At 40.2% G+C, this 17,773-nt stretch overlaps 1 protein-coding gene across 2 annotated transcripts; it reads right to left on the bottom strand.

Annotated features, from left to right (window-relative positions):
* Positions 1-3,797: 3,797 nt before the first annotated feature.
* On the bottom strand, positions 3,798-17,043 carry LOC139656933 (NLR family CARD domain-containing protein 3-like). Of its 2 annotated transcripts, XM_071534573.1 has the most exons (11): positions 16,928-17,043; positions 15,287-15,389; positions 15,064-15,174; positions 13,735-13,807; positions 13,330-13,558; positions 11,104-12,928; positions 10,818-10,991; positions 9,997-10,170; positions 6,835-7,008; positions 5,176-5,222; positions 3,798-4,548 (listed from the first exon to the last, which is right to left on the bottom strand). In XM_071534573.1, the coding sequence occupies exons 2-11, from the start codon at positions 15,373-15,375 to the stop codon at positions 4,004-4,006; spliced, it is 3,441 nt and encodes a 1,146-aa protein (XP_071390674.1). In that variant the 5' UTR covers positions 15,376-15,389; positions 16,928-17,043; the 3' UTR covers positions 3,798-4,003. The 2 variants fall into 2 exon arrangements, with proteins under 2 accessions (XP_071390674.1, XP_071390676.1); XM_071534575.1 differs by lacking the exon at positions 9,997-10,170.
* Between the last annotated feature and the right edge of the window lie 730 nt (positions 17,044-17,773).

Below are 17,773 nucleotides of genomic sequence, written 5' to 3'. Positions count from 1 at the left end.
TTGCATCATCAACTCCTCTTGCCAGCGCGATATGCAAACTGTAGAGGCTGTGCGGTGGTTATTCTGGTAATGTGGCTTTTCACAATGCTCTCGAAGGCCTTCATCACAAGGGAAGTGAGAGCAATTGGTCTCAGATCGTTCAGCGATTTAGGGTTCCCCTTCTTTGGTATGGGGATCACTGTGGAGTGTTTCCATAGCTGAGGAACTGTACCGCTGGCCTGGGAGCTCTGTAACGGGGCTTGAAACACCCCACCTAGCTGTTCAGCACAAAACTTCAGCGTCTGCCCGCTGATATTGTCCGGCCCACAGGCTTTGTTTATCTTAGTCCTTTTCAGGCATTTCACGACATCGTCCACTGTTATCCTTCTCAAATCTGGCATAGAAGGAGTTGAGGTCATTGGGGAGAGATATCAAACTGCTGCCAGCAACACAGACAGGCTTATTATGGGCAGCTACTGAATTTGTGTTCAGGGGCGTCCCGGTGGCTACCGGGACGCCCCTGGTAGGACGCCCCTGGTAGGACGCTACAGCGCCTACCATAAGGCTCAGTCCCTGCTGCAGCGACCCGGGTGCGAATCCAGCCTGCGGTCATTTGCTGCAAGTCCTCCCCTCTCTCTCTCCCATACCTTCCTGCCTCTATCAATAAAGCATAAAATGCCTAAAATAAATCTTTAAAAAAAAAAAGAAAGAATTTGTGTTGACCATGTTCTTTATTCCCTGCCATGCAGAACGGAAATTTCCCTGTTTAAATGATTGTTCCACCTTATTTTTATATTCCAGTTTAGCTTTTTTGATGGCACGCTTGACCTCCCTGTTCACCTCTTTTTTCTCTTCCTCAGACCTCATGAAGGACAATCTTGTCTTTTTGTTTAGAATATTCTTTAGTTCTTTAGTAACCCATGGTTTGTTATTTGGGAAGATGGTGATGGTTCTGGTGGAGATTACATTGTCCATACAGTACGATATATAGGAGGAAACAGTGTCTACTTGCTCATTTTTGGTGTTAAAAATACTTCCCAAGCAGTACACTCAAAACACCCCCTTAGGCTGTTAATGCTCTGCTCAGTCCACTGTTTGATTGAGTTGACCACTTTTTCTACCCTCTTAACAACGGGTTTGTACACTGGCGCAAGGGTTGTGGTCAGCAGATCCCAAAGGGGGGAGGGGTATGGGGTATTTATAAGCACCATGGACAGATCCATAACATTTATCCAGGGTCTTTCCAAAGCGGGTAGCACAGGTAATATATTGTTGAAAGCCCTTGAGTGTTTTATCAATAGAGCAATGATTAAAATCACTGAGAATCAATTTTGGAGAATCTGGTGAGATAAGTTCTAGCCTATTAAAGGTACACATAATATGATCCGTGGTAGTACATTTGCTTTTGGGTGAATATACACTAAGATAAAAAAGCTGTGGAAATTCTCTCGGGAGATAGAATGGCCGTAAGGACACAGCCAAGAGTTCAATATCTGGAGTGCACAGTTCCTCTCTGATAATAACCGTAGAGCAGCAGCGCTCATTAACACAGAAACAGACTCCTCCTCCACGCTCCTTGCCTGTGTGTTCTTTATCACGGTCCAGTCATAAAGGGTGTCCAAATCCATCAATGTGCAGTGTGCTATTATTGTCCTCACTATTTAGCCACGTTTCAGTGACGAAGTACCTCCTTCGGAATATTGCCTGTATCGATGGTCAAACCACCAGCTGAACAACGTTTCCATTGCATAAGAACCTTATGGGATGGTAATGATTGTTCCAGGTATTAGTCAAACCCTCAGGTGTTACCAGGGAAACTGAGTTATGGCTTGTGAAAAACTTTAGATTTTGATTACAAAACGCATGAAAATATAAATTAATAGTCTTCATTTTTTTTTCTTTGGCAAGTGACCATGGTATAAGCGGGATAATGTCCTTCGAGGTGTCCATTATCAGGAATTAATGGACAACGGGGAGGCCAGAACCGTCCAACGCACAGCGGAGGGCATTATCCCTTACACATATTTTTACCTTTGTAGAAGCAATGTCCAATATGTTCTTCTGGAACATGCAAGTGCACGTGGACTGAGTGGACAAGAGTAATTGGCTCTACTTGATCATCAGGCTTTTTTTCCCCAGCCTTGATGATGTAATCTAAGCCATCTCCAATGCTGTTTATAAAACTAAAGAGTTCTGCATCACAGTTTCTAGATACCAGTTGGTGGAAAGGAGCCTTGTTCAGTGGATGCGGCAAAAGAAGTCTTCACCAGCCAGCCAGCTGATGGTCAGCTTTGTAGGGGAGGCTGGAGTTGACATGGGGGTTTTAAGAAAAAAAATCTTTACAGGTTTGTCTTTTAAATACAAGGTGTAAAATGTTGTCAATAAAGGGCTGTATTTACATAGAATGGGCTGAAGAAATATTCCCTGCTGGATCTTGACAGGTCAACTTCAGGTATGCCATCCTAATATGATTATAAATTAAGCAGTTGTAAACAAGTTGTTCATTATATACTGATGCTGGCCAGTTTTCATTAGCAGTATTTTTTTTTAAAACCTTTTTGCTGTCTTAAGGATCATTGATGAAGCCTGGCCCAAGGGGGACCAGCACCAAAGTTCCTTAAACCACAGTGCTACCTGTGTCATCTGGATTTAAAGCAGCACTCATCTACAAGGTAAAAAGGCTATGGCTATGAAGATAAATCCATACTCAAACATCCAGTGCAACAGTGCTGCCATTAGACAATATTTCACTTTACTGAAACAATTTCATTCTTTAGCATGCAGTCGTCTTAAGTCGTCTTAAGGCGTGTTCAGCCTCCAATGTTGCTATATAAAAACTGCTATAGATAGATAAATAGAAGAGGAAGAAGATAAAAGATGCTTCATTAATCACCAGGGGGAACTGAGAAAATTCAGCTTAATAAGAAAGACAGAAAAATATAACATTACAATGTATAGAAGAAAGAAAGAAAGAAATCTCTAAAATCTCTCTAAAATCACAGTTTACTAACTGCTTTAGAAAAAGGCCTAAACAGGTGTCATAAAATATATAATATGGAAATAAAAATACAAAGCATATTCACGGAATCATCAAGTATTTACATATTTCATTGTGTGATTTCCATATCACAGTACAGAGTTTTACTCTTTCTCTCCCAGGATAGTAAAAGTGAGAACAGCGCCACCAGCCCATAGACTCCCCCATTGTGGCCAAAAATATATTGCATCCGTAGTGTTGTAGAACTAGAATGAATGGAAACGGGTTGGTTTAGAGATTTGGTGAAAGGAATCATCAACCAGTGGGTTTCAAACTGGGGCTCGGAGACCCCCAGGGGTCCTTGAGGGGGTCCAGGCAGTCCCCAGTAAAATAAGAAATAGTTTAGTTTCACTATAATCTAAATTCATTATAAATTATCCCAGTTGAAGAATGTTGAAGAATGACTGTTGTAATCCCAGGTTTCACCACTTCTATCTCCCCATGAACAGTGTAGACACTTGTACAGTTCAATGCTAAATCAAAAACTTAAAATCCTGCCCGTATGGGTCTCTGACACTAAATCTGACCCAGTTGGGTTCAGCATTAAATCAACCAGACAGACAGACAGACAGACAGACAGACAGCTGTTTTAGAGATTTTAAAGCTGTAAACGGTTTGTAAAATTGACCTGTATTTTGAATAAGGATAGATAGAGTTCCAAAACTGTGTAAAACTACGAAAAAGAAGGTCTACAAAGAGCTTCACGTAAAATATATTTTGTTTATTTTAAGGAAACATAATTACAGTACATATTAAAGTCAACAAATTATGTTTAAGCCTGCTGAAGTTCAAACAATGTTCACTGAACTCATTTAACGAAGGAAGCAATTGTAAGAAAACAAGATAGATGTTTATCTTGGAGGGGTTAGATTAGTTAAATACCAAACAAAAGTAGTGTGTATGATCCTGTACAGAGTGAACGATCATTTCAGCAGCTGTCTTTGGTCAGCAGTCTGAGTATTTCTCTACACAAGGGGTGACTCTCCTTTACTCTATCTGACACAGAGACAGTGAGGAAATAAACTTAAACTCAGACCCAAACCCAAACCCAAACACAGGGTAGAGGGGTTCAGTGAATGTGGAGTGGAAGGTGTGGATGTGGATCAATGTGTTGGAGGAGACTCTGTAGAAGGACAGGGAGCCAGCAGCCCAGTCCAGATACACTGCTACTCTGTTAGAGGAGGAGGGGGTTTGCATCTGTGTTTTTATGTTATTGTGACAGGCATAGTAAATATCGTCATAGCACAACAGACACCAGGACTTGTCATTCCTTCCAAGCCTACAGTCAACACTGTCTCCTCTCCTGCTGATTTCTCTGTAAGTCACTCCTATATAAACCTCTCCTTTCCTCTCAACCTCCCAGTAACAGCGACCAGTCAGACCATTTCTACACAGCACCTGTTCCCAGCAGTCAAATCTCTCTGGGTGATCAGGATATGGCTGCATCTCTCTCACTGTCACCTTTTTGTTGTCTTCAGACAGGAGGAGGTTTCTGTGTGCTGTGTTTGGGTCCAGTGTGAGTTCACAGGCATCTGATGGAGAGAACAAGATACAATACAGCAGCAGATTTTTATCTAATAGACCTGTTGATTTATTAGCAAATAAATGGCACAGTGTCAGCCATCCTCCTCATTAGGATAGTATGATTTGAATGAATGGACACCACATACTGTTGTGTAAATGAGCTGTCCATCCGTAAGAGCCATTTATACCATTCTGTGTTACAATTATTTTCTAACCCATATTAGTTTGGTGAAATACATGCTATATATATTGACCTATATGTATTATAATAACCTATATTCACAAAATGCTTAATGCATAATCCTAATTGCTTTAAATGCTCCTCATTCATTGATTCATAATTATAGCAGAGAAATGTCATCATGCTTGTTTAATTTAGTGAAGAGAAGCAGCTTTTGAACTTTTGTTGAAATGTTTTTTGTAGTGTTTCATTGGTTTTTATTCTCACATAATTAAATACTAAAACTAAGCTCATGGAGTCAAGAATACAGTATCTTTGTAATCACACATCCGCATTTTTTGGGGGGTTCAACAGTTAAAAGGAGCTTAGAACATACAGAAGAAACTGTAACTATAGCATCTAAACAGCTGAATGTGTGCTGCTTTGCTTTGAATAAAACAAAATACACACTTACACTTCCTCACACCTGGTTTCAACCACTGCACTCCACCATGGTCCACACTGGGGGGATAAACAAAGTCAGACCAGATGATTCTCATTGGTGATGGAAATATGGGCAGTACATTTTTATTTATTTAACCTTTATTTAACCGGGTAAATCAATTGAGAACCAATTCTCATTTACAATGACGACTTGGCCAAGAGGCAAAAACAGTATACATGTCTATACAATAGTAAAAAACATAATCACAATAAACAGACAACATGAGTCAAATTGAAACATCACAATATACATAATATACATAATATATACAACAGCAGAAATCTACAGTATGTATAGTAGCAGGGCCAGAAGAAGCAGAAAATCAGAAGCAGGTGCAGTAATCAGAAATTATGTCTTCTAATGAGCTGTTAAAGGAAGGCAGTGGAATGAGGGTGTGTATTTTTAGGGAATTTTGCAACTCATTCCAGTCACTAGAGGCAGCGTACTGGAATGAATGGCGGCCAAAGGAGGTGCAGAGTTTGGGGATGGTCATGGTTATAATTTTGCCGGAGCGTAGATTACGGTTGCTGGTGGAGATGTTGAGTAAGGAACAGAGGTATGGGGGATTTTTACCAATTATGGATTTGTAAATGAAGTCACAGTCACAGTGATGATAAGTATTGAGAGGGGTGCCGGTGACAAAGTTGATGGCAGTGTGGTAAATGACGTCCAGTTTATTGAGAAGGTTTCTGGGGGCAATCCTGTAGATTAGGTCACCGTAATCCAGAATTGGTAAAATGGTCATCTTGACGAGAGTGTGCAGAGTGGGTGAAAGCTGCTTTATTGCGGTAGAGGAAACTAATTTATGTTCTGACTTTGGATAACAGAGTGTTGATGTGATGTGTGTTTGAAAGGAAAGTGAACTATCCAGCCAGAGTTGACAAATTCTAGCTCTGATCCATCCAGAGAGGTGGTTGGTGGAGAGGCATCTTGACGTAGGTTCCGGTTAAAAACCATGCATTTTGTTTTATTGGTGTTTAGAAGAAGGTGACGGTTGGAGAAAGCATATTGGATGCTGTTGAAGCTATGCTGTAGGGAAGTCAAAGCAGTGTTCAGAGAGGGGCCGGATGTGTACAGAATGGTGTCATCAGCATACAGATAGATGTGAGAAGTGCCAGCAGCATTTGCAACATTATTTATATAGATCTTGAAGCGGGTAGGGCCAAGGATAGACCCCTGTGGAACACCCATGGACAGGGGCAGTGGGTCAGACAGTAAACCCTCTACTCTCACAGACTGTACACGGCCAGAGAAATAGCTGCTGAACCATGCCAGACAGTCCTCTGTGAAACCAAGATCTTTGAGTCTATCAAGCAGGATGCAGTGGTCCACAGAGTCAAAAGCCTTTGCCAGGTCAATGAAAACAGCCACACAGTAATGTTTGTTGTCAATGGCACATATGATGTCATTTAGTACTCTAAGTGTTGCAGAGGCACACCCATGGCCACTTCTAAAGCCAGATTGCATTGTGGTGAGAATAACCTTCTCTATGAATGATTTTCCAAACTCATATCCAACATTAAACATTAAACAATATTCCTCAGCTTCTCAGTCTGACTGAGAAAATGGCTGCCAACTCTAACCCCTCTAGTAGACATTGGCACTGCCTGGCAGCAAGCCCCTCCATACCTGAGAGAGTCCAGTCTCCAGTGTGGATCCTCCAGTCCAGCAGAGAGCAGCTTCACTCCGGAGGCTCCTGGATGATTGTAACTCAGGTCCAGATCTCTCAGATGGGAGGGGTTGGAGCTCAGAGCTGAGGCCAGAGAAGCACAGCCTTCCTCTGTGAGCAGACAGCCTGACAGCCTGTACACACACACACACACGCACGCACACACACACAGGTTGTTAAAGGTGTTGTGTTTTGTCATGATGAACTTGTGGCAGAGCTGAATTACCCCTGCTTTTAGGACCTGCCCCGTTAAGGCTATTAGGAACACAGCTCATATAGGCATGCAGGGGGTGGAGAGAGGGGAAGAGAGAACAGAGAGAGAGAAGACACGACGAGTAGGAAGTGACAGTAGTAGTTCAGTCTTCTGTGAAAGTTCGTAATTTCGGATAATAGACTGGATGTAGCTGTCTTTAGCTTTAGTAATGAGTCTACCTGGCTCCGCCAAAAAAAAACAACTACTACTCTCCCAGCTTTCCCGGACTCCCAGCAGATTCTCTCCTCCTCCCGCCCCTACTACAGCTCTCCCTCTTCGGCCCGAAATTCCCTTTTTCCCCGTCTCCAGCCCAAAACCCCTCTTGCCTTAACTCAATTCCCCATACACGCACACACACACACACACACACACACACAAACACGGAGATTGAACTGGAAACTGAAATTGGACTGAATGTATTGAACATATGGAACTGTGAAATAATGGGTGGACTAACATATTAAGAAGATAACCAGAAAGGACTGGGGGAAAAACATTTGAACTTGAACTGTTTTCTTTGTTTATGGACTATGATATAAAAAGAAATGGGGAAAGACTAAAACCATTTAAAGGTCTGAGTCCAAATAAATTTTCTGTTGTGCTTTGCATATATACATTATTACAATTTATTTTGTCTCCCTCTATTTTCTGTTCTGAACTTTTTTGTATAACAAGTTGAGAAACCAAACTTTTTTCATTCATGTATATTTTGTAGCGGAAGGTCTTTGAGTCTTTGAGCTATCCTGGAAACTTCTTTTGTTACTCTATTGACAGGTTTTGCCAGTCTGGTGTCCTACTTATTCAGTGTATCAGTATTATATGTTGACTTTCGCTACAAACTCCACCGTAAATGCTGCTCTGATTATTGGATGTGATGTTTCAAAAGAGTAAACTCAATCAACAGAGTATGAAGGGCCGGACCAATAGACCCTTTTCACATCGTCATGGTAATAGCTTCCATGCTGAGAAACCGGTGCACCACAACTTCCTGTGGCAAGTTTCTTTTTATGACTTATTGACAAACCAATCCAAGATACGCTACAGGTAAATGTTAGATTTTCTCATTAGTACACTACTCTGAACAATAATAATTGGGATAATGCAGTCGAATGCTTGCAAAAAATGTAACCATCACAAATACGAATAGTTGATGACATGATCTGCTTTGTGTTTTTATTTGGTTCAGTTTGAGAGCTCTTGACTAAATTTTTGACAGAATCTTAGAAATCCTTTCTGGTATTTTAGGTTTCAGCAACACACAACAGTTCACAGAGCCTAGAAAGTAGTGCTAAATGTTGGTATCACAACTGGTTTGAGAATCACATGAGAAGAAAAATCATACACAGATTAGATGTATGGGGCGCTGTTTGTAAAGTGGCACACACTGATATTAACAGCAAGATTTAAAAAAGTGGTGTGAATTTTGAATTCACTTTTTACCAGATTTACAGCAATATTTGTGAACTTTTTCATATTTACTTCTTGTAAAAAAATATATTAAATATAATGTCAATATTAAATCTAAATATTAAATGTTAAACCTAAATGTTTCATCTAAATCTAAATGTTAAATGTTAAACCCAAATGTTAAATGTTAAACCTAAATGTTAAATGTTAAACCTAAATGTTAAATGTAAATGTTAAATGTTAAACCTAAATGTTTAATCTAAATCTAAATGTTAAACCCAAATGTTAAATGTAAATGTTAAACCTAAATGTTAAATGTTAAATGTAAAAGTAAAATGTTAAATGTAAATGTTAAATCTTAAATCTAAATGTTAACTCTTAAATGTAAATGTTAAATCTTAAAATTAAATGTTAAATGTTAAATCTAAATGCTAAATGTCAAATATAAATGTTAAAACGGTGCATTGTGAAACTAAATATTTAGCTAATATGCAAATTTACACGGCCAGTCAGTGGAAGTACCAAAATAAAAGCTCTACTACTGCAATGTATCTTCAGCGACAGCATCCACCACTAAAAATCTAAAAATCCACCATTTCATGTAGTCCGCAATGATCACATCTACCCGTAGCATGCTTATTCATTATGTTTAATGTATTGCTCAGACCGGTGTGACCAAACCTCATCCTCGATATGATGTCCTCCTGCTTTCTATTTCTATTGCTTCCTCTCATTTCTCCTACTTTCCTTTGAATGCTGTAGTAGTATTGGCCTAGCGCTGGATCTCTTCATCGAGCTTTTACTTTGGTACTTCCGCTGACCAGCAGTGTGAATTTGCATATTAGCTTAATATTTAGTTTCACCAAGCACCGTTTTAACATTTAGATTTGACATTTAGCATTTAGATTTAACATTTAACCTTTAGATTTAAGATTTAACATTTACATTTAAGATTTAACATTTACATTTAACATTTGACTTTTACATTTAACATTTAGGTTTAATATTTAACATATAGGTTTAACATTTAGATTTTAAATTTAACATTTGGGTTTAACATTTAACATTTAGCATTTAGATTCAACATTTAGATTTAGATCAAAGGTTTAACATTTAACATTTAGGTTTAAAATTTAACATTTATATTTAGATTAAACATTTAGGTTTAACATTTAATATTTAGATTTAACATTGACATTATATTTAATATATTTTTTACAAGAAAAGTAAATATGACAAAGTTCACAAATATTGCTGTAAATCTGGTAAAAAGTAACTTTAAAAAATTCACACCACTTTTTTAAACATTGTTTGGGACTGAATGTGGCAAAATCTTGCTGTTAATTTCAGCGTGCGCCACTTTACAATCGGTGCCCCATATAGATGTTTATTGACTGACATTAACCCACATGTAAAGCAGGATTTAACTGGTCATGTGTTGAACAGGTTGAGGAATCCTGACCTGAGAGTCTCCAGTCTACAGTGTGGACTCCCCAGTCCAGCAGAAAGCAGCTTCACTCCTGAATCCTGGAGGTCGTTGTTACTCAGGTCCAGCTCTCTCAGACTAGAGGACTGGGAGCTGAGAACTGAGGCCAGAGCTTCACAGCTTCTCTCTGACAGCTGACAGACACTCAGCCTTAATGGACATGAATAGATATGAAAATGTTATTCTCTTATATTTTAATGTCGATGTTTGTGTTTTTTCTTTCAAATTGCTACTACTAATAATGATAACTCTAACACTAGACTGAGGGAGAGTCAAAAAGACGTGAAGATCTCAGCTTGCTCTCCGGCTCATTGAGAACTAAGAGCTCTGTAGTGTAACTCATGGACAAAAGTGAAATCTTAATATTAATTCTGTAAGTGATAACCAGTAGAGAGATGCTAAAATTGGGGATATATGATCTCAAATTAACACTAGTTAAAATCCTAACTAGCTGCTCTACTCTGAACAAGCTGGAGATGTGACAGTGAATTATGGCAGTTCAATAATCTAAATGACGTATCAGAGCATGGATGATCTTTTCTAAATCCTTCATGTTCATGGCTGTGTATTTGAATTTGGATCAGAAGTGCTGGGAAATTCCCAAAATCCCAAACTTTCTTTCCAGTGAAACAAATTGAAAATGCAGATATGAAATGGCTCTGAAATGCTGATATATAACTTGTAGGGTTGCCCTTTGCAGATTGGAATCCTGACATGAGAGAGACCGTTTTGAGATCATGGACCTTAGTTTGGATAAATGTGTAAAATCAATTGAGAGAAACTGTAATGGATCTTACTTGAGAGTTTCCAGTCTACAGTGTGGACTCCCCAGTCCACCAGAGAGCAGCTTCACTCCTGAATCCTGCAGGTCGTTGTTACTCAGGTCCAGCTCTCTCAGACTAGAGGACTGGGAGCTGAGAACTGAGGCCAGAGGTTCACAGCTTCTCTTTGACAGCTTACAGCCACTTAGCCTGAAGGAGCATTGGTGATAAAGACAAACAATAACTTTGAAAATATGTTTTTGTCTTCTGTATGCATATTAGGTTTAGTATATTGAATCTATCCAGTTTTTTATGCACCTACAAAGATTTATTGGAGGCTTTGACCACTGGCAGCAGCCTCAGAAGAGCCTCCTCTGAAGCAGAGTATTTCTTCAGGTCAAACACGTCCAGCTCTTCTTCTGATGACAGTAAGATGAAGACCAGAGCCGACCACTGAGCAGGGGAGAGTTCGTCTGTGGAGAGACTTCCTGAACTCAGGTACTGTTGGATCTCCTCCACTAGAGAATGGTCATTCAGCTCATTCAGACAGTGGAACAGATTGATGTTTCTCTCTGGAGAGGGATTCTCCCTGATCCTCTTCTTGATGTACTGGACTGTTTCCTGATTCGTCTGTGAGCTACTTCTTGTCTGCTTCAGCAGGCCTCGTAGAAGAATCTGATTGGCCTGCAGTGAAAGACCCAGGAGGAAACGAAGGAACAAGTCCAGGTGTCCATTTGGACTCTGTAAGGCCTTGTCCACAGCACTCTGGTAGAGGCGTTTTAGTTTAGATTTGTCTCTTAGTGATGTAGACTGCCAGGATGTTGATTGTGGTTTTGACTGCCAAGATGTTGATTGTGGTTTTGACAGTAGATTGCCACTAGAGTTGATGACGATGACATAAACAGCGGCCAGAAACTCCTGAATGCTCAGATGGACAAAGCAGAACACCTTGCCCTGGTTCAGCCCACGCTCCTCTTTAAAGATCTGTGTGAGCACTCCTGAGTACACTGTGGCTGCTCTGATATCAATGCCACACTCTGTCAGGTCGGCTTCATAGAAGATCAGGTTGCCTTTCTCCAGCTGCTCAAAAGCCAGTTTTCCCAGAGACAGGATCATCTTCCTGCTCTTTTTATTCCAGAGTGGATCTGTTTCAGCTCTCCCATGATACTTGACATTTCCCAGTTTGGACTGAACCACCAGGAAGTGGATGTACATCTCAGTCAGGGTCTTGGGCAGTTCTTCTCTCTCATTGGTTTTCAACACATAGTCCAGAACTGTAGAAGTGATCCAACAGAAGACTGGGATGTGGCACATGATGTGGAGGCTTCGTGAAGTCTTGATGTGGGAGATGATTCTGCTGGCCTGCTCCTCATCTCTGAATCTCTTCCTGAAGTACTCCTCCTTCTGTGGGTCAGTGAAACCTCTCACCTCTGTCACCATGTCAACGCACTCAGGAGGGATCTGATTGGCTGCTGCAGGTCGTGTGGTTATCCAGAGGCGAGCAGAGGGAAGCAGTTTCCCCTTGATGAGGTTTGTCAGCAGCACATCCACTGAGGTCGACTCTGTAACATCGGTCCAGATCTTGTTGTTCTGGAAGTCTAGAGGAAGTCGACACTCATCCAGACCGTCAAAGATGAACACAACCTGGAACTTGTCAAACCTGCAGATTCCTGCTTCTTTGGTCTCAACAAAGAAGTGATGAAGAAGTTCCACCAAGCTGTACTTTTCCCCTTTCAGCAGATTCAGCTCTCGGAAAGTGAATGGAAATGTGAACTGTATATCCTGGTTGGCTTTGTCTTCAGCCCAGTCCAGAGTGAACTTCTGTGTTAAGACTGTTTTCCCAATGCCAGCCACTCCCTTTGTCATCAGTGTTCTGGTTGGTTTATCTCTTCCAGGTAAGGGTTTAAAGATGTCTTCGCATTTGATTGTTGCTTCTGGTCTCACTGATTTCCTGGATGCTGTTTCAATCTGTCTGACCTCATGTTCATCATTGACCTCTCCACTCCCTCCCTCTGTGATGTAGAGCTCTGTGTAGATCTGATTCAGAAGTGTTGGGTTTCCTGCTTTAGCAATCCCCTCAAACAAACACTGAAACCTCTCCTTCAGATTAGATTTGAGTTCACGTTGGCACCGAGGAGCAAGAGTTTCTGAATGAACAAACAACAACATCAATGACATCAATAAATGGATGTTATATTAAATGTGATAAGCATGAATATTTTCAGGTAAATATGTTCATTTCACAACTCCATGGCATCCATTTAGCTCGTTACTGATGGGTGTAAAACGGGTCCGGACTGTGTGTGCATATGAAAGGCAACTTTTGGTGTGTTGTTTTTTTTTATGTAAACCACTGTGTTCAGCATTTTACACAGACATTAACAAATCAATAATTTAACCAGATCATCCATGGGGATTGTCCTCATTTACCTTCCAATCTGGAATTAAAGAGGTGTAGTTTTAAAAAATGTCTGTATTTACAGCAAACACTTGCATTTTCCCACCGTTTCCCCTTTCCATCATGTTAAACCTGTGAAAAGCCTCTTACTGCTCTGCAGACAGTCAGCCAGCTCCTCCTGCTTCATTCTCCTCAGGAAGTGCAGTGTGATCTGCAGAAAAGCCTCTCTGCTGCTCCTCCTCTGCTCTTCCTCCTCACCGTCCACCTCCTCCTCATCTTCCCTCTGCCTCTCTAGGCATTCTGGGTAATCTGGACTCAGAACCCTCTGGAAGCTTTTCAGCTCGTTCTTCACGAAGGTGACGATCTTCTCCTCAAGCAGCTGCAACAGAATATTAAACTTCCATACTAAAATCTGGACACAAAATCAAATCCATCTTGCAGAGTCTGAAAGCCTAGTGATCTAAAGACTGTAGCATGGAGACTATTATGGTCAGAATGGTTGTTTTTCAGTTTGTTTGTAGCTGAAGTAAAAGGTGTTGTTGTACATTTACACACCATAAATATGGAAGCCAAGTCTGTTTGATGCTCCTGGGCAGACTGACCAACATCTGACCTCGGCTGGTGGACTCTGTGGAGAATACATGATGAATTAAGTTATGTAATGTCACACACACACACACACACACACACACACACACACACACACACACACACATATACACACACACAGGTTGTTAAAGGTGTTGTGTGTTGAGGTTTATCAGGGATTGTGTTTCTAGGCTGGGTCCTATTGCTATGGGTCAGTTCTCACTAACAGACCCACACCATGCTGAAGCTGTCAGGCAGTGAGAGGACACAGTGGTCTCACAGACGCACTTAGGTGACCGATGCGCTCTCACGTTACACGCTCACTTTCTCTCTTCTCTCTCGCAGGCTGGCCCTTGCTTTCTATTCCTCCGTCTCTCTTCCGAGAACCTGCCTTCTTCATTTTCTCTTCCCTTTGGCAGACCGACACGCTCTCCCTGTTCCTTAATCTCACTCTCTATTTCTAACCGCTCTACGTTTCCCTATCTACCCTCCCCTGCTCTGTCTTCCTTTGGGCAGACAGTGATAGTTTCAGTATAAAGTGCTTCCGTTTGAGATATTGCCACTATTACAGCTCTGATAAGTAGATGAACAGTCAGATGCTTGGCAGGAACAATTTGGTCAAAATTAGGATACGATGACATTTAAGAACGAGAAGTGTTACAGTGCTGGAGTGTGATTACACATGATACAGAAAAGACTGCTGAGACCAGGAGGGGAGGGTTAAATCAATGATATCACACAGACACACACACAGACACTGACTGAACTCTGGCCCTCAACACTGAGTAACAGACAATAGCTAGTAACAGAAGGTTGTGTGCTGCGTACGTATGTACTCTCTCACACACACACACACACACAAACACAGGTGTTGTGTTCTGTCATGATGAATTCCACTGTAAATGTTGCTCTGATTATTGGATGTGATGTTTTGAAAGAGTAAACTCAATCAACAGAGTATGGAGGGCCAGACCAATAGGCCCTTTTCACATCGTCATGCAACATCTTCTATGCTGTGAAACCGCTGCACCACTTCCTGTGGCAAGTCTCTTCTTGAAAACCAATCCAACAAAGACAACGTAATGGTTACTAGCTACTAGATACATAATGTAACAAATTAAAAATTTTGGACAGGTTTTAGAGCAATTTAGTGAAGGCCATACCTGGCAACCGGAAGTTGTAATGCACCTGTTTCTCAACGCAGAAACATTGATGATTACTGATGATGATGATCACTGATGACTGTGATTCTGACAACAGGAATCACCTGTTTTATCGTCAGTTTTAAATAATTACCTTTTCTCAATAGAGTTGCGTTTGAAGTTAAAAGGTGGCTCCATAGACTCGTCACTTTTCATGGACACACAGCTGGGTTCAGGGGAGTCTGGTCTCTCCTGCTGGACTGGGCTTCAACACAACAGAGACAGAGCTTTTACTCTGAATAATGATGCTGTAATGATTCCACTGCTGAGGTCTGAGATGAAGAACAGTCATGGACAGTTAGAGATCCTCATCTTACCTCTTAGCTTTGGTCCGGCTGTCATGTTCCCCAAACAGAGTGGTTTTGGAGGGAGGGAGCCCCTCCTCTCTCTCCTCAGACTGACTCATAGCAGAGCGAACACCTTTACACAAACACACCAGGCTGATTCATGACAACAAGGTTTCCATCACAGGATATATTATTTCAAAGGCTGTGATTCTTCCTGTCAGCACCATGTCACATATACAGAGTGTACGTAATACTCGGACCACCTGTCCTTTACATCAAACACATTGACCAGGTTCATCTAGAAAGGATTTTTAAACCTCTGGGACAATTGAGACATGGAGCAAAATGGTGTTGAGTGAAAGTCAGTGTATTTTAGTTATGACAAGGTAGTGATTTGCTTACTTAGTGTATCAACAGTGGAAGAAATGCATTTCAGTCAAGCTGTCAGACTAGCTCTGAGAATACTTCCTGCATATTTAACCAATGAAATAAGTTGTGATTACAATAAAAAGTTGGTCAATGCATAGTCAAGTCAAGTTTATTTATATAGCACATTTCATATGCCAAGCATAGACTCAATGTGCTTGAGGATAAAAAGCAACAAATAGGCAAAGAACATAATAAAATTGATGATAAGCATATCAAATAGATAGGCTACGTTCAAGACAGCACACAGTAACCACACACACACAGTTTACACAGTAGACTTTTCCACATCCTTTAGACTATAGACTAACCACTTCCTTTTCAGCTAACCCAAGGCATGTGAAAAAAGAGTTTTTAAGTCTGCTTTTAAAAGAAGACACTGTTGCAGTAGACCTTAGTTCATACGGTAGAGAATTCCAGAGAGTGGGACCATGATGACTGAAGGCACCATAAACTGATTTAGAATTTATTCTAGGTATAGTTAGGAGACATTTACTTGATGATCTAAGGGATCTGTCCAGTGTGGGGAGATCGGGGGCAATTGTAACAGGGGGCAATTGTAACACACTCAATTCCTCCAATCAGAAACAAGCTAGAGTAATGACACTTACTCTGTACATGCTCAATAGGATTCTCTCTCTGCCTGAGGACAGTAATCAGGATCATTTCACCTCATTTTCAACAAAAAACTGATTTTGAGGTATTAAAGTTACTTTTTGGATGTACAGTATTTTTCTTCTGCTGTCTACAGTTTTGATGCTTATGAATTTAAACGTTTATAATTTTTATCTCTTGGTTACTGGTTCAAAATGGACATGAACAACCTATTCTAATACAGTAGTAGCTGAGCTAGCATACAAGCTTTTATCATGGCTGCAAGATCGGGGGCAATTGTAACACTGTGTTAGAGTTGCCCCCAAGCCACATGCCCAAATGTAAGGACCCTGTTCGTCTGTGTTGACATGCTTCTCTATTAGAAAATGAACATATTAATTCATTTTTATATGTGTTCAAGCAATATTATATATCAACAGATGTGAATATTACATGTTTCTGCAAAAGCAAAGTTCCTTTCATTGTCAATAAAGCACAGTAATTCATTAAAGTATTTGATTAAAGTCTGTTCTTGACTCATCAGCTGATCAATATACAGCATTTGAGTGAAATATATTTTTAACTCATTTAAAATTATTAAAATTATTAACCACTAGAAAACACAAGTAAATTGTCAACCTGTAGACCTACCTGGTGAACTCACATCCAGATCAAATCAGAGACTTTCTAGCTTCATCTGCAGGAGAAACATTGAGAGAGAAGACTGCTGCTTTTTCTCCTTTTGTCTGTGAACATTTGATGTGATGTTGCTTTCACTGACTCATAACTTCAGCATCAAAGTCCGGAACCATCAGTATGACGTCACACTAGTCTAACTTCTAGCACAGCTATAAACCAAGTCTGTGCAAAGCAATCAAAGATCAGGTGATGTAGTTGTACTATCTGTCCACTAGATGGAGCACATTAACCAAATCAGATATTTTTCATATGAAAAATATCTGATTTGTTCAATGTGCTCCATCTCATTCATTCATTCACATCTGGAAAAGTGAATGAGCTTTTTCACTGTTAGGTGTTCTCTCTAGTAGAATACATGAAACAAATGTGAATAAATCCTGCTTTCAATTACCTTTATCAGCCTAAATGACAAGCAGTGAGTCTGAATGAAACTACTACTGCTGCTATTACTACTAGTACTACTTCTACCACTAGTATTACTACTACTACTGCTGCTAATGCTACTACTACTATCACAGCTACTGCTAAAAATCACACTAATAAATAACATAAGAATAAGAATAAGAATATTGCTTAATTCATTTCATTTATTAAAATGTGCTTTGTGTAATTTATTAAAAAAAAATTTGCAGGCAACAAAAATATAACATTATAATAAAGACATTTTAAATCCCAATGCATGAATTAAAAACAGGCTCCCTGAAGATTAAGACTTGCAGAAAAAATGAGAATAAAATAGGTCAAAACAAGTGATATGAAAGCCTGTCTGTATGAATGCGTTGTCTGATCTGATCTACA

This window comes from Centroberyx affinis, unplaced genomic scaffold, assembly GCF_046629955.1.
Source record: "Centroberyx affinis isolate AG114_WGS23_722 - 3 ecotype Tasmania unplaced genomic scaffold, CSIRO-AGI_Caff_v1 ptg002583l_1, whole genome shotgun sequence".
In the NCBI taxonomy this organism is placed as follows: Eukaryota; Metazoa; Chordata; class Actinopteri; order Beryciformes; family Berycidae; genus Centroberyx; species Centroberyx affinis.
Note: the sequence above shows the minus strand (reverse complement) of the source record. Positions and strands in the feature narration are given on the sequence as shown.

Coding starts and splice junctions, on each gene's coding strand:
- LOC139656933 (XM_071534573.1), bottom strand. CDS start 15,375: ATGAGTCAGTCTGAGGAGAGAGAGGAGGGGCTCCCTCCCTCCAAAACC. Junction 13,808..15,063: donor CGCAACTCTATTGAGAAAAG/GTAATTATTTAA, acceptor TATTCTCCACAG/AGTCCACCAGCCGAGGTCAG. Junction 10,171..10,817: donor TGTAGACTGGAAACTCTCAA/GTAAGATCCATT, acceptor ATGTCCATTAAG/GCTGAGTGTCTGTCAGCTGT.